This window comes from Oryx dammah, unplaced genomic scaffold (genome assembly GCF_014754425.2).
Source record: "Oryx dammah isolate SB20612 unplaced genomic scaffold, SCBI_Odam_1.1 HiC_scaffold_21, whole genome shotgun sequence".
NCBI classification, from domain to species: Eukaryota; Metazoa; Chordata; class Mammalia; order Artiodactyla; family Bovidae; genus Oryx; species Oryx dammah.
Window position 1 is genome coordinate 38,997,796 of NW_024070205.1, and position 27,130 is coordinate 39,024,925.

General features: G+C 54.0%; 1 protein-coding gene across 2 annotated transcripts in view; it reads left to right on the forward strand.

Moving 5' to 3' along the window:
* Positions 1 to 413: 413 nt before the first annotated feature.
* TNFRSF1B (TNF receptor superfamily member 1B) overlaps positions 414 to 27,130 on the forward strand; it is a 34,786-nt gene continuing 8,069 nt past the window's right edge. Inside the window, exons 1-8 of one of the 2 annotated variants that reach the window (XM_040263467.1) lie at positions 414 to 551; positions 17,812 to 17,911; positions 20,027 to 20,155; positions 20,577 to 20,726; positions 21,158 to 21,251; positions 21,661 to 21,890; positions 23,064 to 23,141; positions 23,742 to 23,776. In XM_040263467.1, the coding sequence (XP_040119401.1) occupies positions 474 to 551; positions 17,812 to 17,911; positions 20,027 to 20,155; positions 20,577 to 20,726; positions 21,158 to 21,251; positions 21,661 to 21,890; positions 23,064 to 23,141; positions 23,742 to 23,776 (894 nt within the window). In that variant the 5' untranslated portion in view covers positions 414 to 473. The remainder of the gene's footprint in view (positions 552 to 17,811; positions 17,912 to 20,026; positions 20,156 to 20,576; positions 20,727 to 21,157; positions 21,252 to 21,660; positions 21,891 to 23,063; positions 23,142 to 23,741; positions 23,777 to 27,130) is intronic. The other variant, XM_040263468.1, reaches the window with a different exon arrangement.

Genomic DNA, 27,130 nt, shown 5'->3' on the forward strand with positions numbered 1-27,130 from the left:
ATATTTTCCCCAAATTGTGCCCCGCTCCTCCCCGAGAGTGGAGAGCCTGACGCGGGTGGGAGGGGTAGGTGGACGAGGGCAGGTCGGCAGGCAAAGCCTCGGGGCAAACACAAGCTTGGTAGGGAGCCTTTCCCCCGTGAGGGTTTCCCGCGCCACCTCTGGGAAGCTTGATTCTAACAGGAGGGGATGTTAGAAGGAGGTTGCAGGGTCTCGGCGGGCCGGGAGTGGCTGACGCTGGAGGTCCGGACCCAGAGCCGAGGCGGACAGACTCCGGTGAGAGTCCCGGCGGTGGTGCAGGGCGGCCGGCGCGGGGCGGGTGCAGGAGGAGGCAAGGAGGTGTGTCCGCGCCCGGTCCCGCCCCCCGGCCTGTCTCCGGCCTCGCACCGGCTTTCGCTTTCAGTCGCAGGCGCGGAGGCAGCGGAGCCGGAGTGGACGCTCAAGAGCGCGAGGGGTTGGCCAACCCGCCCGCACCTATGGCGCCCACCGCCTTCTGGGCCGCGCTGGTGGTCGGTCTGCAGTTCTGGGCCGCGGGCCGCGCCGTGCCCGCCCAGGTAGGTGACTCTCGCGGCCCCGCTGGGGGCGCCATCCCACCCACCCCCGGGTTGGCGCGCGTCCCCCGCCCCCGGGGCGCCTTGACATGGGAGCTGGACTCCGGCCCATGGAAACAGGATCAGACACGCGCGCCTTTGGAGACCTTAAGGGGACCTCGGGTTTGGCACACGTGCGCCCGAGGTCCGAGTTCTGGAACTCTGGACACCGCGGTCGGGGGTCGCACGCTGGTCCCTCAGTCAGCGCAGCCCAGGGCGTTGGTGGCCAGCCAGCGGGCTCTGGACAGATCCCACCCAGACTCTGGACCCCAGCTCCCGTTACCCCTGCCCTCCCCAGGGTGGCTTTGGGGTGAGGGTAGGTGGTGAACTGTACTGGGGCGCTGTCCCCACTGCAGATGCCCGGCACCTTCTTCAGAAGACTTCCTCCTCTTCTGGGCAATGCTTTTCTTCTTTCTTAGAAATACTGGGGCTGCGCCTCTAAAAGAATAGGGCAGGTGTGCAGTAAGTGCCTAATAAGGGCACATTCAGACTATGGGCTGTCTTCCGAGACCTTTGCCCAGACCCCACTTCAGAGTCTGCCCTGTCAGGACTCTGGGGGTGATGGGGAGGAAGATACGGTCCTAGAGTTCCCCTGGTCTGACCTCCCTGAGGATCTGGGGACAAGGCTGAGGGCAGACTTCTGGGCTGGTTGTCAAGACTGACATGATCTCTAAGGGGCTCCAGGAAAATAGAGAGAGCAGAGACCCCAGAGCTGTTATTCAGTACTGACTGCAGTCACTAGACAGCAAGGGAAAGTGTGCAGAGGACTGCTCCTCCTTTGCCCTTTGTGGCTGGTAAGACTGAATGGTCCCATTTTGCAGAGAAGGAAAACTGAGGCTCCGCAAACTTGTATTTCATAGAAGGGCATGGGAGGGTGCTCTGCCCTTAAAGAGGACATCTCTTCCTTTCCTTTCTTGGCAAATGAGGAGGTGTGCCTTCATTCCTTCTCATGATCTTATGGATGGGTGTGTACTGACCCGTCTGGACATCTTGACCAGGGAAGAAAGTAGGAGGTGGCATTGACTCATGTGAGGTGACTCACAGGCTAAGGCTAAAGATACCTTAGAGTCCAGTTCTCCAGGGCGGAGGATGGCGGCTGTCAGATCAGAACTGACTCATTCACATTTGGTGTGGGGGCGGGTCGCTGCCCCAGGGATCGTTGTGTAAACAGAAGAGTCCCAACTCTGAGACCTGAGTATAGATGCCCATGGCTGTGGTCCCCAGCCTGCCTGCAGGGTACCAAGACTAGGGGCATTGTCTGCCTCGGCAAACCTGGGTCATGGGAGCTCCTGGGGGGAAGAGGCATGAGGCTTCTCTTCTGGACAGTGGCCCCTCGTCCTGGAGTTGGAAGAGGGCTTTGCCTGAGTCTCTTGCTTCCCTCCCCTGTGACCTGCTCCCATATCAGCTTGTTCCCTCCTTCCCAGGATTGTCTCATCGCTGGGGCAACCATCCTCAAAGTAGAGCCCCTCTCTCCTTGCCTGAGAAGCAAAAGGCCCCCAGTGACCAAGGGAGAAACTGCTCTCCCCTCCACCCCACCTGCTGCCCCTGCTGCCTCGCTCTCAGGCCAGAGCGAGTGAGGCATCTGGGTGTTTCATGGACGTTGTGTATCTTCACACTCCATGCTGCCCCCTCTCCATGGTAACCCCTCCTCCATCCTTTAGGGTCTTTTACACATTTCCCCCTTATCCCTACCCCAAAGCCTTTCCTCAGTTTCCCAGTTGAATTTGATGAACTGCTTTTAGAACTCCCAGCCCTTCATCTCCCTTGCGGAGAGATGTCATTCTATTTTCTAATCTGGTGTTTTATCCACTTCAGTAGATGGAATGTTCCTTGAGGACAGGTTCTGTGCAATCTTCCTCCTTATTAGCACCACCACAACACCTTTTTTTTGAATACCCACTGCATGCCAGGTACTAGGCATTGAATTTAATTGCAGAGTCTTGCTGAAACCTTCCTTATAGCAGCTCCTAAAAGGTGGTCTTCCCATTTAGAGATGTGGAAACCGAGTCTCTGAGAGGTTACGACATTTCCCAGGATTGTAGAACTGGAGGGTAGTGGGTAAGGAGATTTGAATACAGGTCTGCCTGATTCCAAAGCCCTTCTCACTCTACTCTCCCCGTGCCTGTGTCTCCCTCCTGCCCCCAGCCGGGTCCCTGGCACTCAGTGATGTCCAGTTATATTGGGTGTAACAGAGCTGGTTGCAGAAAAAGCCCCAAGGAGACTTGGAACTGACTACAGGTGCAGGAGAATCACTTTGCCAGCTGGGTTTTTGCTTCCTTTAAAAGCTGTATATGCCAGCTGGTGTGAAATGCATCATTCATTCATCTAGTCATTCATTCATTCAACAAAGAAATGCCAGTAAAGCTGACAGGTTAAGTGGGTGATTGGTGCCGACCGATGGGGGTGGGCAGGACCCCAGCTGTCTAGCTTTCTGTTGTTGCTGGGAGGGGGCTGAGGGGACCTCTACCTGCTGGGTGACCTACCTTCCCCTGGAAGTCTTGAGGCTGAGGGACCTCTGTTTGCCTTATTATTATCATTATTTGCTTGGGGCCAGCTTGAATTAGGGGAGAGGTGGGGGGCCTCCAGTTTGGCCTAGAGATATTGGCCTTTGGTGGAGATGGGTGATCCAGGGCACCTACTGTCCTGGGATGTCCCTTTGCCTGCTTGCTGAACCTGCTTGCTGGCTGAGGATGTGGCCCTCACTGGTTTTGGGGTCTGGCCCAATGGCTCCTGGAGCACTCTTCTCTTCCAGGGCTGGGAGACATTTACGGTCTTGACCATCAGTGCTTCCTGGAGGAGTAACCAAGAAGGATGGAGGGGGAGAGTTTTACTGCCATCGTGGGGTGTTTGTGTGTGTGTTACCTTCAGCTCTAAACATCAACTTAGTTCTTAGCTTTATACAATGCTGGCTGCTTTTCTGTTGTTCAAACATGTGACACACACACACACCTGCCTCAGGCCCTTTGCACTTGCTTCCCCTTTACCTTGAATGCTTCCAATGCTCTCCTCTGGTCTCATTCCTGTACTTCCTTCTGCGCAAATGAATTCTTCTTAGGGGTGCCTTTTCTGGCCAACTTACATACAAACTTCCCCTCCAGATACTCTCACTCCCATAATCTGCTTTGTTTTTTTATATAATACTCCTGGCCTATTAAATTTCTTTCACTTGCATTGTGTCTTTCTACTCGAATGTTAAGTCAGGTGTTGGCAGGGACTTGTTCACTACTGTAGACTCAGCCTAGAAGAGTATTTCTCATTCTCAGTGCTCTTGACATTTGGGCTAGGTGGTTCTATGGGAGTTGTCCTCTGAGTTGTAGGATGTTTAGCAACGTCCTTGACCTCTACCCACTAGATGCCAGCAGTACTCGTCCTTCAGTTGTGACAGTTGGAAATATCCCCTGATAGGGTTTCCCTGGTGGTCCAGTGGTTAAGACTTGGTGCTTAAACTGCAGGAGGTGCAGGTCTGATCCCTGGTGGGGTGACTTTTGCATGCTGTGAGGCTCAGCCAAAAAAAGAAAAAAAAAAAAGTCTCCAGATACTACAAAATGTCCCCTGGGGGAAAAATTACCCCAGTTGAGAACCGCTGGCTTAGAACACTGCCTAACATGTAATTAGTGCTAAAAAATATTGAATTAATGTCCGAAAATATTCATCTGACCTTTGTAATGACCCTGCTTATTGGATAAGATAGCTGAGTTTGAAGAGCCAATGGTGGCAGGCGGGGCTGGGCTCCAGTTTGTCTCCTCTCTGGGGTGATTCTCTGGGCTCTTCCTCTGCTCTGCTAGGTCTGCTGAGGCTAGCAGTGCTCTCCCCAAAGTGCTCACCCGCCCACATCCCCCTCTCGGCTCGTGACAGGGCCACCCACTGGCAGTGACTCAGGAACCCAGGAAGCATGTGATTTGCCCGGAAGCAGGCAGGGAGGGAAGCCAGGGGTTTAGGACAGAGAGAGGGGTGCTACCAAGGGAAACAGGAATGAAGCAGAGATGCTGTGACTCTCGCTTAGGGACATCCCATCAGGCCCCACGAAAGCAATATTGATGACTTAGAAGAAGGGCCCCGGCCTCAGAGGTGGACAGACCTTGGCTCACCTGTTACTTTGCTATTTATAGACTGTGTGACCTTGACATATCTGTCCATCTATGGACGCCTGCCTTTGTGTTCCCATCTGTAAAATGGGAATGATCCCCCACCTCTCTGGCTGGTTGTCAGGATTAAAAAGTGCTTTCTAACTTGTGCAGCCCATTGGCAGTTGTTAGAGCATCTGTGGCTTTGCTGGACCTGGGAGTCCCCGTGGAGTCAGATTCCCAGGGCCCGGTGGTAGGGGTGGCAGATCTCCATGTGCCCAGAGCTCCTGCCCAGAAAGAACAGTTTCCCTCCTGTCTGCCTTCTAGCTGTGCTTCCTGCTCAAGACCCCCTTCCTGGGGCTCCTCACACCACCTGCCCAACTGCCTGGCCTCAGGAGCCCAGTGTGTGGCAAAAGCTATCAGAAAATCCTCCCCTCCCCCTACTCCTTTCAGTGAGTGACAGGTGCTGGATCTCATTTGAGGGTGAACAGGGGGACATGGGGAATAGAATAGGGGAGTCTCATAACCTTGCTGCGGAGAGGATGCAGAAGGCCTCGAGTTTCTCACCATTAGCAAGATGGGCATGGGATGACTCCAGATTGCCTTTAAAATCTCTTCCATCTCTGACCTCTGCAATCTGGAAGATTCTCTTTACTTGTAACCCTGAGAATGGGAAGCCCTGTGAAGGCTCTTCTACGGTCATGCTGTCCATGACTGCCATTCTCCAAGTAGTCTCTGAGATAGCAGGGGCCTGATAAAGGAGCACTGGCCTGGGGGCCAGAAGACCAGAGTTTCCATCTGTGCACTGAAGTACCGGCTCACTGTGTGACCTTGATCAGGTTACTTAACCTCTCTGGGCCTAAGCACCCCTATCTCTATAAAACCTAACAGCACTGATCCTAACATACTCTTGGAGTGCTGGAGAAGCATCAGCTTTGTTTGTGCTTGACACAGGCCACAGACTGGGGGCGAGGGGGTTTAAGAATTTTCCCAGGAAGGAGAGTCCTTCCCTCCCCACCATTAATATCTCTGCTTCTCAATCTCTCTTCTTGCTGACCTCAATCCCACTTGCTTTGGCTGGAATGATTTCCCTAACAGGCCGCAGTAGCATCAAGGCTGTTGGTCAGCTTGCAGCCAAGATGCACAACCCTCAGGCAGAGTAGGCTTCACGGGTTTCTCACCTCTCTACCCCTTACGACCTAGTTAGCCCCTCTTAATGTTCAGGCACTTCGGGGCTGAAAGTCTGTGCTGTGGGCATCACTGTGGACCTGCTGCCTGGGATCCCGCAGGTAAAGGGAAGCCTTGAGTGGGGAGAGGGCATTCCTTGCAGAAGCCTTTGTGCCTGCGATGCCTCTGCACAGCCAGCCCCCGGCTCTGAGTCCCCGGGCTTTGGGCATGAGTGCCCCTCTGCTGAGATGCTGACTGGGGGGTTGGGACTCTGGAACCCACAGTTTCCACTGTGTCGCGTCGTGAGGTCACAGGTGGTGGTGACATCACTGTGGTTTGGGGCTCTCGAGGTGCATGCACAGGAAGAGGAAGTGTCTGTTCACGGAGAGGGGTTTGCAGGAGTTGATTTCCAACTGCCCCAAGTTTGAGCAATGCTGGGGGAGGTGGTGGGGGGCAGGGCAGCTGTCCAGGAGGCCCCAGCTCTGTCTCTGCCCTGGTGTCCTGTTGATCATGTCAGATCGCCTTACCTCTCAGCTTCTGTGTCCTCTTTGCAGGGGAGGAGGGCTTGGAACAGGCTGCATCTTGGTCGTTGCCTGTGGAAGTTGAGGATCACGATACTACCTTGTGCTACTAGAACAAGACCTATTAGCTAGCCCATGAGGCTGCAGAGCCCACCTCCCTGGCCCCGGGCAGGCCAGCTACCCTCCTACTCTTAGGAGCAGACACTGAGTGGGCACGTGTGGGAACAGTTGGCAGCCCAGGGTGACTTCAAGGGACACGGGTGGATCCCTTTGGCCAGCAAACTGCTGGTCCATCCCTGGCTTTGGAACCGGGACCCTAGGTTGATTCAGTGCTCTGACCGAAGATGGGACAGAAATCCCCAGGGGCTTTTGTTTTCCTCTGCCGTCCAGACAGCAGCCCACCTGTCTGTTTCCATCTGAGCCTGGCCCTGTGGTGGGTATGGCTGATGTGGCCACAGGTTCAGGGAATTGAGTGGGCCGGAGGGTGAGAGTGGCTCGGGGAGTGAGTTGGGGCAGGGAGGCTGTGGACGGACATCTTCCAGGCATTCACAGAAAACCTTCTACAGTGCTGTTCAGGAGAGATGCCCGAGACTGCGGAAGTGAGCAGAGCGTGGAGCCAGGAGTGGGGGTCCTGGGCCCAGCCGTGGCATGGCCTCCAGTTTCAGAGGGCTTGGCCAGTTCCCTTCTCCTCTCTGACCCTCAGCGGAGACCAGCACACCTGGCTCACTCCCTCTCTAGAGTCCTTCAGTGCTGACTGTTAGATGGGGAAGAGGGGAGATGGTGGGGACGGTCGGTGACTTTGGGCAGGAGGTGGCCTGCTACTCTGGCTTCTGTGAGGCTCCAGCTCAAAGCCGAGGTCTGGACTTGACAGTGACTCTTGAGGAAAGGCCCCAGCACGTGGCTTCAGTTAGCGGGACCCCCGCTAGCATGCAGGACACCCCTCCCTGCCCTATCCTGCCGACCCAGAGTCCTGCTTCTGTCTGTCACGCATGCACAGAGGCTCCAGGTTCATTCAGGTTGTCCCTGGTGAGCCTGTCCCCTCCTGCTCTGCATTCACAAGCCCCCAGCCCTGCTGCTTCCTGCCCTGTCCTCCCAGCTCTCTCAAGCCCCCGTCTCCCACCTCATGTCCTGATCCCCTATCCTCTCTCCCCCTCCTCCATTACCCCAGGTCTTCACTCTCTTCCTGACCTGGCCCCTTGGTCCCCCCCATCTTTTCTTGCCACCTTCCTGACTCTGTCCCCCACATTCTTCTTCCTGCAGTGACCACATGGGATCTTTCTAAAAGCTGAGCCCTGGAGTGTGGGCAAGATTGGGCTGAGTGGATAGTTGGAGGATGGATAGCAGGGAACAGTGGCTAGACCATCATCAATTAAGCAACAGCCTAATTGTTAGACTCAGTGATGGTACTTGAGGCTATAAGCTGGTGGTGGTTTAGTCACTTAGTCATGTCCAACTCTTGTGACTCCCATGAACTATAACCCACCAGGCTCCTCTGTCCATGAGATTTCCCAAGCAAGAATACTGGAGTGGGTTGCCATTTCCTTCTTCAGGGGATCTTCCTGACCCAGGGATCAAACCTGCATCTCCTTTCTTGAAGGCAAATGGTTTATTGCCGAGCCACTAGGGAAGCCCGAGGCTATAGGCTATTCAGGATCAATTGTACAAAATTTAAAAATTAAGACATTGTATCAGCTATAATTTTTGGAGTATTTACTAAGCACTTTACGTGTGTTACCTCATTTAATTCTCACAGATGTCCCTTGAGGTATATATTGAGGTTTTCAAGCCTCATTTATTGGGAAAAAAAAAAAAAAGGCAAAACACCTTTGATGCTTCCCTCCAGTAAGAAAGGAGTCTGGATTCAAAGTCAGGCATCCTTATCCCAGCATCCATACTTTCAGCTACCACATTCACTTTGAATCAGGAGCTGAGGCAACCAGGAGCCACCAAGAGTTTTTGGGTAAGGGAGTGACCAGAGCAGAGGGTGTGTTAGGAAGATCACTCAGGCCTCAATGGGAAGGACAGGCTGTTACTATAGTTTAGGCAAGAACTCTGGGCTGATGGAGTGGCAGCAGAATAGGAAGGAAGAATCGAAGGCTTCAGGGAGGAGGTGGGCTTTGGGTTAGACTAAGACCTAGGGTGGGGGCAGAGGACTGGGGAGGAAGGAGGAGCTGGCCCTCCCCACCCCATCCTGCAACATGAGGCCTCTCTGGCCTTTACCGTGCCCCTGCAGCCTGACTGTGCACCATGTCAGCCCCCTGTGTTCCTGGAGCTCTTGTGGTCAGCCCCAGCTGAGCCTGGCTTCAGTCACCCTGGCCGCTGCTGGGGTGGCCCTAAGGCTGGCCAGGGCTGCCCTGAGCATCTCCGGTGTGAAGTATGATGAGCCCCACCACGGGCAGAGGGGCAGGACTTCTGGGGGCCTGCTTGCCTCTGCTGCCAGGACCTCAGGACCTTCTCCCTGGTTTGGTTTTCCTCTCTGTGGTGAGGTGGGGAGAAAAGGGACCCTCCCCGTCACTTCCCTTTGAGGACTGGGAGAGTACAGTGAGCCCTGAGCTAGGACTGATGGCCAGTGGGTGCTTCATTGGTGCCAGGCAAGGGTCTAGTGCGTCATTTGCCCCCAGTGACATCTGTCCTTGAGGCCACCAGGGGAGGGGTCACCAGTATCATCCCCATTTGATAGGAGAGTCAGTCGAGGCACAGAGGTTAAGCTCTGGGCTCAGGCTCTCAGCTCACTAGAGGCAGAGCCAAGAGTCCACCCGAGATGGCTCCCTCCAAGCTCCTGCTTAAACTACCACGTGGATGTCACAGTGGTTGCAGCAGCCGTGAGGGGCTCTGCCAGCCTGAGGACACCACCCTCTCTCTCTACATATATGCCCATTTCCTGCCCAGTTCTCATGCTGTAGCCCCAGCTCATTTCAGCTAATTGGAAATGAAAACTTTTGCTTCTGTTAAACAATTCAGCATCTATTAGGTCCACCTCTCCCCACCCCGCCGCTGTGGGCTGTGCACTGGGCTGGGCGTAGAGACATGAGTAATAAAAACCTAACGAGTAATGCTCAGTTTTTACTGCTGCTGGGCACGGTGCCGAGCACTCCACACGCCTTGGCCCAGTGAATCATAACAGTCCCATCAGGTGGGCTCTGCTTTTGTCCCCATTTCAGAGACGGTGAAACTGAGGCTGGTGAGTGACAGGGCTGGGACGGAAACCTGATGTCTTGCTCAGAGCTCACGCTAGAGGGTGCAGACACAGTGGGAAGATACAGGGAAACAAATAATTTAACCAAGAAGTGGTCTGGGCAGTAGAGAGATAAACCCAGGTTGTCGCTGGAGCCCTCAGGGGAATCTCTGACCTCCAGGGAAGGTTTCCTTGAGATGATAGTGCAGAGGACTCTTATTTTTTTCTGGAGTGTCAATTTTACTTTACAATTTTGAGGAAAAGCATTATTTTCACATTAAAACTAATGTATAGCTAACACTGCTGTAAATCAACTGTGCTCCAATAAAAATTTTAAAAAACCAAAAAACAAATGTATATATTATGGCATGACATAGAAAAGTTTCATGGCAAAACATAAGACTTAAAAAATTTCATGTTGTTAGAGCCAGCATATTTGAACTCCTTCCTTAGATTACTTTTCTTTCTTTTCCATCAAGATATCCTTTGGTGGAAAAGTCTGAGTAGTATTGATATAGTAGGCTTAGCAGTTAAAGAGACCCGATTTCTAGGCCTGACTAGTGGAGACGACTCTTGAAAGAAGCCCAAGAGTTGGCCTTGTGATGAGGGTCCCAAGAGTTGGCCCTGCGATGAGGGTGGGCAGGATCCTGGGGCAGAGGGAGCAGCAGGAGGGGGCATGGAAGACGGGGAGGGAGTCAGAGGGGACAGTGTGGGGTGAAGATGGGGTGGGAGATGTTGGCATGACCCAGGCAGTGACCCCCAGACACCAGGCTGAGAACACTGAGCTCAGGCCAGACTTGGTGTAGGAAGGTGACATCGGGTCTGTCTGGAAAGCCTGGGGACCAAGAAAGAGTAAGGAGGTTGTAGGTGGCAGAGAGATGCTGAAGGTGGGACCGAGAGAGATTGAGGAGGTGATATAGCCTGTCCTGGGGGGTGTGTGCTGGGGGGATGGAAAGGGTTGAGGGTGCTTTCTGCAACTAGACTGAGGGTTCCTTAGAGGCAGGGACCACACCCTGGTATCTTTCTACCCTGATGCTTAGCACAAAGCGTGGCCCCAAGAACCGGATACCAGCCTGGGCTTCCTGTCTGCCCCCAGCTCACTTCTAACGCGACATCACAGGCAGTGGGCCAGGAGTGGGATGTGTCACCCAGGGCCGCCGCCTGTGATGTGGTCGGTCCTCCTGACGCAGGTGCCCCGCATCTCCGTGACGGCAGACGAGCCTCCACTGCCTGGCTCCGGCGTCACCACCCTGTAGGCTGCACCCCGAAGTCTGTGGGGCTCCTGAGAATCCCCTAAGATCTGGGCCCAAATGGCTCTGCTGTGTCTCACTGTGCGTCGAGGTCCCCAGGGACCTGCCATGGAAATGATATGGTTTCTTTATTGGTTGAAACCAGTTTCCATCTGTGCGCAGATCCTTGGGTCCTTGGGCGGATGCTTCTGCCCTTCCCCAGGCTGTGCTGTCTGCCTTGGGATCCTGGAGACTCTTTTGCCTTGCTCACTGTGTATTCTCCAGGGAGTCACTCTCCCTCTCTGGGCCCCTTCTCTGTAAAATGAGGCAGCAAGAGAAGATGCCGGGGCTGAGACTATCTCAGGACACTGAGGGAGATGTGGCTGAGACTAGCTCCTGTCTGCTTCTTGTTGGCTACGTGGTCCCAGACACGGTATCGAATCTCTGGAAGCCTCTGTTTCTGCATCTCTACAGTGGGGTGATGCTGACCTCATTGTGTTGGTTCAGAGACTAAACAGTGCCTGGGAATGTCCCCAGCACCGTCTGCACACAGTAGGTGCTTCTCCTAGGTCTGAACAGCCTCTCTGTTCCTCCTGCTCTGTGAAAAAGAGAAGTTTTGAGGGACATGTGCTACTCTGCAAGCCTGAAGCTTCCTCCGTGGCTTCCTCCCCATCACGTCCTCTTCCTGGTCTCACTGTGCCCAGGGATGCTCCCGGGGCAGGCTGGGAGTCGGATCCCTTCCCAAGGGTACTGGCATCTAGGGTGTGGCCGGGGGGGGGGTCTCCAGAAAATCAAGAAACCCTGGAGACCCCCACAATGCTGCATCAGTATCCTCGCAGGAAGGGCCGAGGGTCTGTAGATTCTGTGCTTTCAGATGACACAGTCTTGGTGGCAGCCTCTTCTTCCTCCTCTCCAAGGCCTGTCCTTCTCTGCCTTCCCCTCTCACAGTCTATTTATAAATAGGAGAAGGGGCTGGGGGCCCCCACCTTGGGGTGCCTACAGAGTCTTGTTCGGGGAGCAGAGAGGCAGGAAGTCAGCTGATGCAGGGTTGCCCAGTTCCCCAAAAGAGCGCGCTGACTCAGGCTCCAGATTCAGAGGGACCTGCCTGGTGCCCTGGCCCTGATGTTGCTGGGTGGGCCACAGTGCAGTGCCCATCTTGCCCTGGTCTCCCTCCTCAGGCCCAGCTAGCTGCCATTTCTGGTCCTCCAGGGTTAGAGTAGGGAGCAGTGGGGAGGGGAGGAAACAGAGTGGAGAGAATTCATGCCTCACTCACCAGGTAAGTCTGGTCCTTCTCTAGCTTCGCTCTCCTGCACACCTCTGTGGCTCACTTCCTTTCAAGGACTCACAGCACATCCCTATCCCTTAGCCTGGACACTGTGTCCTCTGGCCACTTAATAGACCCCTGGCCCCTGGGCTTTGGCCACTTGCCCAAACTCTTTATTTTGGGGTCCCCTCACTGTTCCAGGTGAGGTCCTCTTGAGTCATGGCCCTTGGAGACCACCTACATCTAGCCTGCCATCTCCTCTCTCTGCCCCAAGGAGGCTCACTCCACTGTCCACAGCTGACCTGCCATGGTCTCCTGATCTTAGGTTTCTTGAGGAATGGGCCGGGGCCAGCCTGAGGGTGACCACAAAATTCCAAGGGTCACAGGTCTGCTTCCCCAGACTTCCCTTCTAGGAGGGAATGAAGCCCTCATGGGCTGCCCAGCACTTCACCAGAACTGGGTAGCCTGCTTCCAACAACTTGTCCTTGCCTTGCCTGATCTCAGCTGAGACCAAGGGAGAGAGTGCCCAGTTCCAATATGCCATCTGACACAAGTCCACACTGTGTGTAGACCCTTAGAGTTTCCCCTGGGTCTCCTGGTAGTCTGGGAGAAGATGATGGACCCCAGTTAAGACACCTCCGGCCTGTATGCCTACAATAACCCAGGGAAGAGTAGACAGGCAAGGTGTTATGTCACCATTTTACAGATGACAGTGTTGAGGCTCAGAGAGAGTAAGTGATGCCCCTAGGACCAGCTCCTGCACCCAGACCCTCTGAACTAAGGCCAGTGTTACTCCTGTGGCTCTAGGTGTCTGTGTACCTGGGAGGATGGACATCTCCAACTCACCTCCTTCCAGAGGCCACATGCTCAGGTTGTCCTCACCTGGGAGAGGGTTTGAGGGACAGAGCTGGGCTGGGAAGGCCGCCTCCCAGCCCTCAGTCTTGCCTGATATCCCAGCCCCTGCATCCCAGGTCGTTCAGTTTTTGCATCTCTCACATGGGTGGCCCACCCACCCACCCCATCCTCCTGAGGTCTTGGGAAGAGGCTGAGCTTTTCGACCCCCATCTTTAAGAAGGCAGAGCCAGGGCTTCCCTGGTGGCTCAGTGGTAAAGAATCCACCTGCCAGTGCAGGAGACATGGGCTCGATCCCTGGTCCAGGAAGATCCCACATGCCTCAGAGCAGCTAAGCTGTGTGTCACAACTAGTGAGCCTGTGCTCTAGAGTCCGGGAGCCGCAACTGCTGAGCCCACATGCCGCATCTGCTGAAGCCCGAGGGCCCTCGAACCCGTAATCTGCAACAAGAGAAGCCACTGCAATAAGAAGCCCACACACCACCTCTTGAGAGTAGTCCCTGCTTGCCACAACTAGAGGAAAAAGCCTGTGTAGCAACAAAGACCCTGCATAGCCAAAAATAAATAAAAAGTTTAAAAAATAAAAGCCAGAGCTGGAAAGAGCGTAGAACCTCAACTAGGCCACACAGCCGTTTTATAGATGAGGAAACTGAGGCACAGAGAAATCTGTTACCACCCAGAGTAGGGGAGCTGCCTGAGTGGGGGAGGGAATACCTTTGGGGTGGGCCCTGTGGCGAGGGGGGAGGGTTAAGATCCAGTCTTCCTGGGATGGGGAAGAAACACATGGCTGGAAGTGAAGAGACCTCTTTGAGGCTCAGTTTTCTCATCCGTGGCTTGGGAATAATAATAGTACTGACCTCACAGCACTGGGCTGAGGAGTCAGAGAGACAGTAATGCATGTGAACAGCTCTGCACGAGGCAAACTTTCAGGACCAGGTGCTGCTGTATCTGTCTCCTAGTGCCCTCTCCCCGCCCACCGTAGTCTCGCCACCTGACCTCTTGGCTGTGCATGGAACACGCGGAGCACATCCTTGCTGGAGCCCCTCATCTCGCCTTGCTTTTCCCTTCTTCTTAGCCCCTGCTACCACTTCCCATTTTCCACCATGCATATCTGTGTCTCCCCCAGTAGAGCCCAACTTCCTGGGGCAGGAACTTGCATGTGTTTGATGCTGAGTGCCCGCCACCTAGAACCACCTGCGTGCCGTGTGTTTGTTGAACGAGTGAACGTTTCCTCCTTGCCCCATGTCTTTCTCCACCACTAAATGGGAGGTTGTCTGAGATGATCTCTAAGGTTCCAGCTCAGCCCATCCTGAGCTGCCGTGCCTCCATCCTGCCCCCACTTCTGGGTCCTTTTCTCCTTATCATCAGCTCCCATGCACCCCTCCAGCACCTGGCACAACTGTGGATTAGCTGGGCCAACCCTCCCTGCTCACAGACTCTTACCTTTGAGCGTTTGGTGGCCTCGCTCCTTCTTGCTCCTGAGAGGTCAGAAGCCCGGTGACTCAGGCAGGTCTGAGCAGTGCCCAGTCTCAGATGCTGGAGGTCCCTGCCTGCTGCCGGAGACTGGCTCGTCTGAGGTTCCTGCGTGGTCACCTGGGAAACCAGCTCAGAGCTGAAGTCAGAGGATGTTGGCCTGAAGCTAAGGGAGGTCCCCTGCACTGGTGTGTGTGTGAGAGAGAGAGAAAGAGAGGGACTGAGAAAGAGAGAGAGAGCGCCCATGTGAGCCAGCGCCCACATGAGCCAGCGCCCACATGAGCCAGCGCCCCAGGCTTTGCTCAGCATGAAGGTGGATGAACAGGAGCTGGTGGCACAGTGGTGACTCAGGGCAGAGGGCAGATCCCAGGAGCTGGCCCCTTCAGCTGTCCTGAGGAGGGGACCAGAGATTTCTCCAGTGGGACCAGAGCAAGGGTCACATCGCATCTCCACCTCTCCCCTCCCAGACCTCAGACACATGACTGCATCTCCCTGAGCTGTGAAATGGGCACATACCTGCTAAGGGGTGGGAGTGGGATCTTAAAAAGTGCCTGCAGCCAGGCCTGACAGTTAGTGCCTAATGAGTATCCAGTTTTTTCACGTCCTTCTTGAAGGGCCAAAGCTGAGAACCTGGAGGAATGATGGAGGCACAGTGTGGGAGCGGGTTTGGGTGTGCTTGGGGTCCTGGGTCTGTGTCCAGGGAAGGGGAGCTTGGGCCCCCCAAGAGGAGGGAGGCAGGTTAGGGGCGGCAGGCATGTGGCCTTGGGTGCCTCACTCACCTCTGGAGCATCTGTGAAGTGTTGGGGAGGAGTCTCTCTGTGGGTGGAGCATGTACAGTTGCTCCTGGGACGCAGAGGAGATGGAGCTGCAGACCCCGATGTGAAGCTGCTCTGAGGCCTGAGGTGGATGGAGTGTGGGCCCTAAGGGCCCCTTGTGCACAGTCCTGTCACCAGCCAGGCCCTGGCATTTCCTTTGGGAAACCCCGGAAGGTGGGTTTGCTTCTTTCTGTCTCCATTTTCCCATCTGTGAAATGAGTAAAATCAGATGTGCCTTACACATTGGATGTTAGATTCATCCTTCTTGTCTTCCTTCTCGTTCTCCTTCCTCCTTCCCTCTATCATCATCTCTCCCTCTCTTATCTATCTATCCATCCATCATCCTGCCATCCATCATCCATTCATCATCTGTCTTCTCCAATCTCCCCCTAAACACACACACGCACGGTCACAGGTCACCCACTGTTAAATGGGTGGTTGATGCTCATCAGTGAGGTCCAAGTTTTGACTCGGCGACACAACATTTTGAAAGGTCAGTTTTGGGGAGGGTCTCAGTGTGTGTGGGTTGAGAAGAAAAAAAGAGAAAAAAAAAAGAAAGGTCAGTTTTGCTAAGCATGCTGAGTGAATTCAGTACTAGCCAATTCATTTCCTCATTTTAAAATGTCAATCAGGCTCGCCTATGGGTGGATGTTGTGTGGCTCTGAGCCTCCCCAGTCCCAGACAAAAGAACTGGAAGCTTACATAGCCCTAAGTTTCCCAGAGGCTGCTCACCATGTTCTGGGGTTCTCCAAGGACCCTCAGCTTTTACAGCTGCTTTGCTGACCTGAGGCCCAACTTACAGGGCTGTGCTTTGGCCTGGCCTCTGCTCTAGAGCAGGGCAATGGAGGGAGTGACCTTTTGTCCCGCTCTGCAAGGGGCTTTCTGTTCCTCATTGTTTAGTCATGACATGGCAGTATTTTTTTTTCTTTTAGTCCAAGAGGATAAACAGGCGTCAAGATGACTTAAAGGAGAGCTGACCTCCTCTGCCCGCTCAGGCTGGAGTCAGAGAGGCAAGAGGAAGTGCAGGGAAAATCTTTCATAGCAAGATTCAGACAGGAAAAGACCTGGGATGGGAGGCCTCAGGGAGGCCACCCCGGGCAGTGACCTGGGGGCCCCGGGGGTCCAGCTGCCTGCCTTTGTCCCGGAACCCTTGCCCTGTGGGTGGAGAGAGAGACCAGACTTGGCCACAGCAGGGCCTTTTCCCGTCAGATCCTCTGGGCCCTGACAGGAAATCCTCCCCCAGGGAGGGCAGGCCTCCCTGGGCTGCATCTTGGGGAGGAGTCCTTCCCCGCCAGAAGCTGCGGGGCCTGTGGCTCTCAGGGCCTGCAGGGGTGAGGGGTTCCCCTAGTCACACTGAAGGGGCTTGTAGGGAGGAAGCCCACTGTGTTCAGGGTCCTTGAGACCTAGGAGGCTGCTGTCTGGGGTGTTCAGTCTGAGCCCAAGGAACAGCAGGCTGCAGCAAGGGGTATGGCGGGGACAGACCAGCCCTCCCGTTCCATGCAGTGAATGCACAGGTGAATGTTGGAGTGAAGGGGGCTGCGGGCAGCACAGTTCTGTGGTTTTGGGGCTCCCGCAGCTTTTGATCACTGCTCTCCGCCCTGACCCACCCCCAGGTCATCTTGCTCTAGCCTGTGTGCTGGTCAGGTTTGCTCAGCAGCGGAGCATCAGAATCACTTGGGCAGGTTTTCTTTTTTTTTTTTCACAGTACACCTTTCTGGGTCCACCCCTGGGCTCCTGACCCTTTTTTGGGGAGGGAGTTATCATTATAATAGACTCTTCCAAGGTGCTTTGGAAACATGCAGTGCCACACAGTACCCCCAGCCACCTCCAGTAAGTGGGAGGAGCCCTGAGAAGGGGCTTTGCTTCAGGACCAAACAGGAAAGGGAGAAGCACCAGGACTCTGTGTGTGTGTGTGTGTGTGTGTGTGTGTGTGTGTGTGTGTGCATGGGTATACACACCTGTGTATGCACAGGCATCAGAGCAGGCTGGGAGGACAAGAAGGTACCTCATTTCAGCCCGATGAGATGATTGCTAGAAGGGGGCATATTCGGTGTTTAAAGAGAGCCCAGAGCAGGAGGAACCTGAATCAGCCTGGGGGAGTCAGGGAAGGCTTCCCGGAGGAGGCAGCACTCAGCTGGAAGGACGAAGGGGTGATTACCAGGTGCAGGAGGAAAGAGGGCAGAACCTAGGCATGGGTGCTTTGTGCTGAGCTCTGTGATCCCCTGGAGAAGGAAGTGGCAACCCACTCCAGTATTCTTGCCTGGAGAATCCCACAGACAGGGGAGCCTGGTGGGCTACAGTCCATGCGGTTGCTGAAGAGTGGGACACGGCTGGGCGACTGAGCACTGTGGTTCTCTGTGACCGAGGCTGCCACCTTCTGGGAGGCTTCCGGGCCTCACATCTGCCAAGTGTAGGGTTAGGAGCCGGCCCCACCCTCTGGCCAGGTGCCTTGGTGTCTCTGCCTGCAGATGTGAGTGTGCTACACTGAGGGGGGTGAAGAGGGGGTTAAAGAAGGGATCTCTTTTACCTCTGTCTGCCCCCCTCACCAAAGGGAGGAGTCCCCACATGGACAGAACTCCAGGAGGGAGAAAGCCAAACACTTGCCGGGCACAGATGGGGATGTGGGAGTCCATGCTGATGGCTGTCCTTCCCTTTCCCCTTCCAGGCTGTGTTTACCCCCTACATCCCGGAGCCTGGAAGCTTATGCCGGCAGCAAGAATTCTACAACCAAAAGATCCAGATGTGCTGCAGCAAATGTCCACCAGGTAAGGGGTGGCCTCTGGGGCCCTCGCCCTCAGCCTGGCTGGGTCCCTGGGTGCTGGTGCCCTGAAGAGAGTCAGTGTGTGCGGCGGTTAGGGGGTCAGGGTCATGGCCCTAGACTCTTGTGGAGCTCCCTCTGGTTCCATGAATTGACCCCCACAGTCGCTCTTGCTTCTGGGCCATCGCACATGTCATTCTCTCTGCCTTCCTGGGGTGCCCTCCCATTGATCCTTTAGACCTCTGATGGCCCCCTCCTCCAGGAAGCCGGTCCACACTGCCTGGCCAGATTGGGCTCTACCTTTGAGCTCCCACTGGCCCTTGGCAGCCCCCATGGCAGCAGCTCTTTTTACACTGTAATCATGGCCTGGATCTCCTCTATAGCCCCCACTGTGTGCAGCTTAGAACAGGGACTGTGTGGCTTGTTCTTTGCTGAATCCCCAGCACCTGGCGCAACACCTGGCACATAGAGGTGCTCAGTGCATATTTGATTGAATCAGTGACTGCGGCCCATTTCACAGGTGGTGGGCCTGAGGCCTAATCCCAGTTGGGAGAGTCAGGCAGCCCAACTCCCAGGGCTGTCCATCCACTCGTTTGTTTATATATGCATCCCTGTAATGTTTATAAAGCATCTGCTAAGTGTCAGGCACCAAATGCTGGGAACACGACAGAGAGCAGGGCAGGCAAAGTCCTCGCCCTCATGGATTTTGCATCCTAACAAGGGCATAAGACAGATAAACCAATAGAGGAGATAGATGTGTGGCCTGTGAAGGAAACAAGAGAGGGGAGGGCAGATGGAGGCAGAGTGGGACATGCTGGTCATGGAAGACCTTTCCGAGGAACTGACTCATGGGCAGAGATGTGCAGGAGGTGAGTCATGCAGGTATTCAGGGGGACAGCACTGCAAAGGCCCTGAGGTGTTAAGCTTGTTTGGTGCACTTAGCGAACAGGCAGGCCAGTGTGTGACCCCAAGTGAGTTAGCAGGGACCCTGGTAAGGAGTTTAGATTTTATTCTGCAGGATCTAGAAAGCCACTGGAGAGCTCTGAGCCACTAGCTTGAGACATGGGCAGGCACAAATGCACCTGCTACCATGGCCATTTTAAGAGATCCCAGGGAAGAGACTCTTCTTTCTTCTCTTAACTGGCAGGGTCTCTGTAAGAAGGCACTCGAATAGCACAGCAGTGAAGGTGCAGGATAGGAATGGGGCTCAGAAGAGAAACTTCTTCAAGGTTTGCCTGGGTGTTCTCAATCCCCAGGCACATCTTCTTTGAGGCCCCCAGGAGTCCCATGGCCTCATCCTTGATAGAATACCAGGGATGACTGCTGCTGCCTTTTTTTTTTTTTTAACCTTTCTCAGATGAAGAATTTCTGCCAATTATAAAGAAGAAAGGATAAGACTTCCCTGGTGGTCCAGTGGTTAAGACTTTGCCTTCTAGTGCAGGGGTTGTGAGTTCCATCCCTGGTCAGGAAGCTAAGATCCCACATGTCTTGTGGCCAAAAAGCAAAGCATGAAACAGAAGCAATATTGAACAAATTCAATAAAGACTTTAAAAATGGTCCACATTAAAAAAAAATTTTTTTTTTACTAAGAACTGGTAAGCCAGTTCTTACTCAAGTGTTATTGACTGATAATCGGCAGTTCCAATGGTAGAATTCTAGGCACCTGAAAAGAGCAGAAAAGGAAAGGTTAGTTACTTAGTCGTGTTCAACTCTTTACAACCCCATGGACTATAGCTCACCAGGCTCCTCTGTCTATGGAATTCTCCAGGCAAAAATACTGGAGTGAGTAGCCATTGCCTTCTCCAGGGAATCTTCCCAACCCAGGAATTGAACCTGGGTTTTCTGCATTGCAGGCAGACTCTTTACCATCTAAGCCACCAGGCAAGCCCTAAAAAAGAGCAGAGGGGAAGATATTTTAGGAGCACTTCAGGGTTCAGAGATGGAGTGATGGCTGGTACACGCTAGATGGGAGAGGATGCAGGAGTTGAAACTATCAGAGAGCCTCCCAACTAGGCCTCAGAACTCTGGGGCTCTGGAGGACAGAGGATGAGCCTGGGTCCTGCCAGAAGCCACCTCCTGCCCCATTGCCCTCCACTGAGACACCTGGCCTTCACTTTTTCAGGCTACCGTGTACAGTCTTTATGCAACACGACCTCAGACACCGTATGTACCTCCTGTGAGAGCAGCACATACACCCAGCTCTGGAACTTGGTCACCGCATGCTTTAGCTGTAACTCGCGCTGCAGCTCTGGTGAGTTGGCTCAGAGTGAGGGGTGGTCCCGGGCATCCTCTCCTGGCCCCCATGAACTCCAGCCCCTTTGCCCTTGAGCTGGCTGGGCTTATTCTAGACCTTTGTTTTCGTGCCTGAGGGCACATGTGCAGTACAGCACCTCACCGTTTATCATCCTCTTCAGTAGCCCCTTGGGGCAGGCAGGCCAAGAGCAGCAGTGGGGAAACAGTGCCTGTTGTTAGAGTTGAGGATGTTGTGCCTGGGAAAGTAGGTGTGCTTGTTCATACTGTGATGGAGACTCTGTGGCCAGCAGTCTTTAAGCCCCATCCTGAGGCCGGTGCAGAGGTCTGCTGTCTGTGGGTGGTGGGGCTGGGTGGGAAAACAGAGTGCGCGTGGCCAGTGAAGGGAGGCGTGACCCTCGGCCGTCTTCTCCTTTCTCTAGACCAGGTGGAAACTCAAGCCTGCACAACGAAACAGAATCGCATCTGCACCTGCAAGCCAGGCTGGTACTGCACCCTGGGGAGGCAGGAGGGCTGCCGGCTGTGCGTGGCGCTGCGCAAATGCGTCCCCGGCTTCGGCGTGTCCAAACCAGGTATGGGGCCAGGGCTAGAGGGCCTTGGGGTACCCCCTTGGGTTTCTTCTTCCTAGGAACATCATCAGGGCAGCCAGGTGCCGGTTACCCATCTGTCCACTTGTCCCGATTCATTCTTCCCTCAAGCCCTCCTGATCAGGCTCCTCCTGTGTGCTAGGCCCTGGGGATCCAGAAAAGATCAAATTCCCAAGCTACTGGAAAGTCAGGTGGTGCCTCAGGAAGACAAAGTCACTAGAATTAGTTAAGGACAGACCGCCCAGGGCTGTGTGTGTGTGTGTGTGTGTGTGTGTGTGTGTGGTATGAAGGGTTAGAGGTGCAGACAGAATCTCTTGCCTCCTCAAACCTCCCCAGGGCTCCATTTCCCTTAGGGCCAAGGCCCACCTTTTCCATGGCATATCTGAATTGGTGACACTTTCCAATTTTTTGTGAAGGAACTGCAACAACAAATGTGATATGTGCTCCCTGTGGCCCGGGGACGTTCTCGGACACAACATCATACACGGATACCTGCAAGCCCCACCGGAAGTGAGTGGCTGCATCCTCTGGTTCTGGAGGAGCAGGGAGGGGCTGTTCCCCGAGTGATCCTGAGGCTTCCAGCACAGATCAGCTGGCTCACAGTGCCTGGGATCTCCCCAGTTAATTCCTTGGGCAGAGGCATTGCCGAGCCTGCTCCAATGTTAGAACTGGTTTATCTGACAGTGGGCGGGTGGGTCCCCGAACAGCCTGATGAACAGAAGTTTTGTCCTGGAAGTCAGGGGTGGGAAGCATGGGGATAGGTCGGGTGGAGACAGGAAGGGACAGTCTTGAAAGAGGGCGTGGCATGCAAACTCCCTCCCCTATCCCAGTTGCTGCGCCCCTTGCATGTCAGCCTGGCTCCCACGGGTGAACCCAGCTACCCTGAGTCATTCAGTCTCAATCTTGCCTTCTCCCGCAGCTGTAGTTTCGTGGCCATTCCTGGTACCGCATCGACAGATGCAGTCTGCACCTCTGTGCTCCCCACCCGGAAGGTGGCCCGGGGCCCAGCCACCACAAGATCCCAGCACATGGAGCCGACTCTGAGGCCCAGCACAGCTCCAAGCACCTTCTTCCTCCTCCCAAAAGTCCCAAGTCCTCCAAGTTCCCCAGTGGAACAGCCCAACACAGGGAACATCTCTCTTCCCATTGGTAAGTCTCAAGAGGTCCCATTTATCCTTGCTCCCTCCCTTCTGTCTTAACATATGTGTGCTAAGTTGCTTCAGTCGTGTCTGACTCTTTGCAACCCCAAGGGCTATATAGCCTGCCAAGCTCCTCTGTGGGATTTCCCAGGCAAGAATACTGGAATGGGTTGCCATTTCCTCCTCCAGGGGATCTTCCCAACCCAGGGACTGAACCCACATCTCTTATGTCTCCTGCATTGGCAGCCGGGTTCTTTACCACTAGTGCCACCTGGGAAGCCCTCTTAAGAGGGCTTAAGCCCTCTTGCCGAGAGCTTGTATGGGCTGGACCCTGTGCTCCATCCTGGGATGCAGGTAGCATTGAGACTTGCTTTCTTCCAAGATTTAGTGATGCCACTAAGAATTCCTGAGTGGGGAGACATAGGGTCCCCGTTTTATCTCAAAGTGGAGATAGTCTTCTGGCTGCCATTTCTGATGAAATTCTAGGCTTTGACAGTGGGCTGAGCCAGGTCGCCGTGTTGTGGGTTTCCCTTCTGGACTATACCAGAGGGCTCAAACTCATGGTCCTCAGGCTGAGTGTGGCCCACAGGCATGTTTTCTTTGGTGCATGGATTTTGGTTTGTTTTGTGATCAAATTTCAGAGTCTCTGCCCTGGGCTTGTCCCTTGCCTGCGACAGCCCCAGTCATCTTTGGTCATTGACCTGGTACATTTGAGTTTCCTTAAAAAAAAAATTTAATTGATTGATTGATTTGGCTGCGGCTTCCCAGGTGGCGCTAGTGGTAAAGAACCCACTTGCCAATGCAAGAGACATAAGAGATGCTGGTTTGTTCCGTGGATCAGGAAGATTCCCTGGAGAAGCGCATAGCAATCCACTCCAGTGTTCTTGCCTGGAAAATCCCATGGAGAGAGGAGCCTGGCAGGCTATAGTCCATAGGGTTGCACAGAGTCGGACACCACTGAAGTGACTTACTTCACACGCATTGGGTCGTAGTGGCAGCCCTTAGGGCTCTCTAGCTGTGGCACGCTGCCTTAGTTGCTCCAAGCCATGTGAGATCTTAGTTCCCCAACTGGGGATCCAGTCCACATCCCCTGCTTTACAAAGTAGGTTCTTAACCACTGGACCCCCAGGGAAGTCCCAACTTTACTTTTTGCAGCTGTTTTGAACTTCTCTTTTCCTTCTAGGACTGATTGTGGGTATGACAGCATTGGGTCTGCTACTGATAGTCGTCGTGAACTGTGTCATCATGACCCAGAAAAAAAGTAAGATTCCATCCTTCCTTCCTTCCTTCATCCGTTTATTCCCTCATTTGTTCAGGAAGTTTTTCTGGGGGGTCTCCTCTAAGTCCAGCACTGGGCACAGCTTTATGGGTCAGACAGAGCTGGGTCTGGTACACCCTGTTCTTAGGAGCTTAGAGCCTGGGGCAGAGGGCATTTCCACTAACTCATCTAGTAAGAGGTGAGATGCTATCAGGGCTACCCAAGAGGTGGGAGTCCAAGATTCTTGTCTAGGAATTCTGGGGGATTCAGCCCTTATGGAGCAGGTGGCATCTGAACTGGGCAAGATTTTGATGGAGACATAAGTACAGGAAAGAAAGGGCATGCAGAGCAGTGGGGTGTGGTATGGACAAAGTAGGGCAGGCTGAAGAATGGTGGGTGTGGGGGAGGGGAGGGGAGCAATGTCAGGCCGGCTGGAGGGTTGGGTATGGGGGTTTCTGTGTACCTTGTCTGGTAGGTAATTGCTACCCCCAGGACTGAGCCTAATCTGAAACCTTCTGCTTGGGTCCCATGCTACCTCTTAGTTAAAAAAGATGTGATCTAAAGAAGTTGCTTACTGACTGGTCCCTTTTCTCCTCTCTGCAGAGAAGCCCTTCTGCCTGCAAGGAGATGCCAAGGTGGTGAGTGCCCCTCTGCCTGCCCCCTCTGCCTCCATGGTATCCTTCCTGCTGGACCAGGTTGTCCCATAGGAAGTGATGAATTCTCTAGGTTGGTCTGTCCAGCCTCAGGCAGGATGCAGAGCCCCAGGAGGCTGCAGAAAGACCGGCTTAAGGGTGACTTCAAAGGGCTGTATTTTCTGTCAGGGTGTTGGTGATTGCTGGAATGATTCAGTTGCATCCTTCTGTGAGGCCAGCAGGACCCCAGGCTCTGCCATCTTTAGTGTGTTGGCTTTTATTCTCTTGCCTTTGGCCTATGTCATAAGATGGTGATCACCACTGCGCATGTGACCTCCAGTCTGAGGCAGGAAAAAGAGGGGAAACAGCCAGATGCCATTTTACAGGAAATCAGACCCTTTCCTAGAAGCCCTGGGTACATTTCTTCTTTTGTCTTATTGGCCAAATGGTATCACGTGACCACCTCTAGCTGCAAGGGAGGCTGGAAAAGGTGGTGTTTTGCTTTTCTAGCCTTTATGGTGGAGGAGAACTAGGGAGAGGGCTTGGAAATGGGTGTGGGGTGAGCCAGTACACAGTATGTACTGCAACCCCATGCCAGGTAGGCAGGGCAGGTTTTGTGTTTTTTTTGCTTATTTGTTTGTTTTGGATGTGCTGGATTTTAGTTGTGGCCTGCAGTGTTCGTTGTGGCATGCAAGATCTTTTGCTGCAGCACGTGGGATCCAGTTCCCTGACTAGGGATTGAACCTGGGCTCCCTGCATTGGGAGCACAGAATATTAATTACTGGACTGCCAGGGAAGTCCCTAGGGCAGGTTTTTTACCCAAATTTACAGATGAGGAAACAAGACTCCGTAGTTCCCTCCATGTCCCCTGTCCTGCTGGGGCAGGGCTTCTCAAACCTGCCTGCTAATTCTTTGTTACAAGGGGCTATCCTATGTATTATAGCTTTTTCAGTGAAATCGTTGGCTTCTCCCTACTCGATGCCAGTAGCACTGCCTCCAAGGAGTGAGAACCAAAGCGTCTCCAGACATTGCAGAATGTTCCCTGGAGGACAGATACCCTCCACTGGGAACCACTGTGCTAGAGGACAGCTCAGCCCTGAGGTTTACACAGGGTTTTGGACCTGGTAGGGACCAGACTGCTTTCATCTCCTGATTGTCCCAACAAGAAAAGAAGCACAGAGAGGGAAACTGACTTGCCCAAGGTCATACAGCATTATATCTCTGGATGCCTGGCTAGTGCTTTTTGACATGCCCTACAGTGAAAGTGAAAGTCTCTCAGTCATGTCTGGCTCTTTGTGATCCCACAGACTATATAGTCCATGGAATTCTCCAGGCCAGAATACTGGAGTGGGTAGCCATTCACTCCCTTCTCCAGGGATCTTCCCAATCCAGGTCCCCCACATTTCAGGTGGATTCCAGCTGAGCCACAAGGGAAGCCAGACAGAAACACTGGTTTGGAGGTACAAACCATTTCTCATTCCTCCAGTGTGCCAATGCCATGCCCTCCTTTTTCTAGCTTCAATTCAGTGACTCTGCAAGCTGAGACCTGGTGGCCCATAGAATAAGTATGTCCTCTAAGCTCCATCCCAGCACCCAACTGCCAACTTCTCTTTCCTGGACTGAGTATTTCCCAATCTTTGATGCAATAAAGCTGCCTCAGGTGTGGCCCAGAGCCCCCACTTCCCCTTTCTGTTTGCTCAGTTTTGTGTTTACCAAGTGTGAACAACTCCACTGCTGTTTGTTGAGTGCTATTGCCAGTGGAGCCCAGGGGTGTACTGGTAATTGGCCCTCTGGGTCGGGGAGGACCCAAACCCTGATTTATAGAGTTTGCTCATTTCTGTGTTATAAACACTCCCACTGTGACTGATTTCAGGAAGCTACTTACTGAATGTAAAGTCGGGAAGAAACACACATAGGTCTGGGCTGGTTCCAGCACCCCACTGGCTGAGCCCCAGGCCAGGCCCTGCATCCTCACACACAGCCCTGTGAGGTACAGGATGTCATCACCCCACTTCACAGATGAAGAAACTGAGATTCAGGGAACTTCAGGTATCCACATGAGGTTAGACCACTAGCTGACTGGCAGAGCCCAGGTTTGAAACTCATTCTGAATCTGCAGGGCTTGTATTTACCCACCCTCCTGTTTGCCCAGAGCAGACATTCAGAATTGTTCCAGGCATCCCTATCCCCAGCAGGGACTGCCCTTAGAGGCTGATCTTCAGTCCCTTCAGTCCCCGGGCTTACACCTCTGCCCTGACCCCTGTGCTCAGCCTGCACTCCACTCCGTTTCTCCGCCTCCTGGCAGTGGTCCTGTTAACGGCTACCTAGTAACTCTCCTGGCCAGACCAATGGGGTTGAGAGCACGATGACTCAGCACTGCCCTGCCCCTCCTGGTAACACCAATGCGTGGTGAGACGGTAGCTTCCCTTTGTTCAGAAAAGACCAGCATAACCACATGTATGAGCTCAGTCACCCCCACAGACATGCTCATCCATAGGCTCTTGTTTCATAAAGAGGGTGATGTTTATGAGGTGCTAAGCATGGGCCAGGAACAGTACTGAGCATTGCTTAGCCTCACAGCTGTGCTGCGACCCAGGCAGTGTGGTTATTGCCCCGATTTTACAGCCCAGGAATCTCGGGCTCAGAGAAGTTAAGTAACTTTCCCAAGGTGACACAGCAAATGAGTGGCCTGAGACACAGACCCAGGAGTGCCTCTTTTCATCACCTCCAGCACACACGCTAGTTGCACCACTCACAGTCATGCACACGTGCTCCCCACACATGGACACACACATGTGAGCATGCTTCAGACATTTTCTCACCTATACTTACAGGCACGGGAGCTTCAGGGACACACTCTCACACATACAGACACAGGCCAGCCAGCAGCTCTGCCAGGGTCTCTGCTCCTGCCCATGGTAGGGCCAGGCTGGGACATGATGGGGAGGCTAACTGGGACCCTGTTTGTTGAATGACCCACCTCAGTACCCACCCCCCATCCCTCCCTGGGGTGCCAACCCGGGACTCAGAATGTATCCGCTCCACTCAGAGCCTGCCTGAACTTTTGCATCTCGTGGCTTTGTGGGGAGGGAGGCAGGCTGTGACCTTTGGGGGTTTCTGTTCTGCCTGGCCCTTACCACCAACAGAAAGGCAGGACGCAGGCTGAAAAGCGCCTTCTCTGGGTGATGTGAGGGATGACCTTTGGATGTTTCTTCTCTCGTTCCTGCTCCCCTGCCTGTCCACGCTCAGACTAGGGTCAGGGGTGGGGACCAATACCAAGGTCAGACCATCTGAGCAAAGAAAGGTTCAAGATGAACTTGAAACGCCCTCCCTTCCTCCACAGTCGAGGGCAGTGAGCCA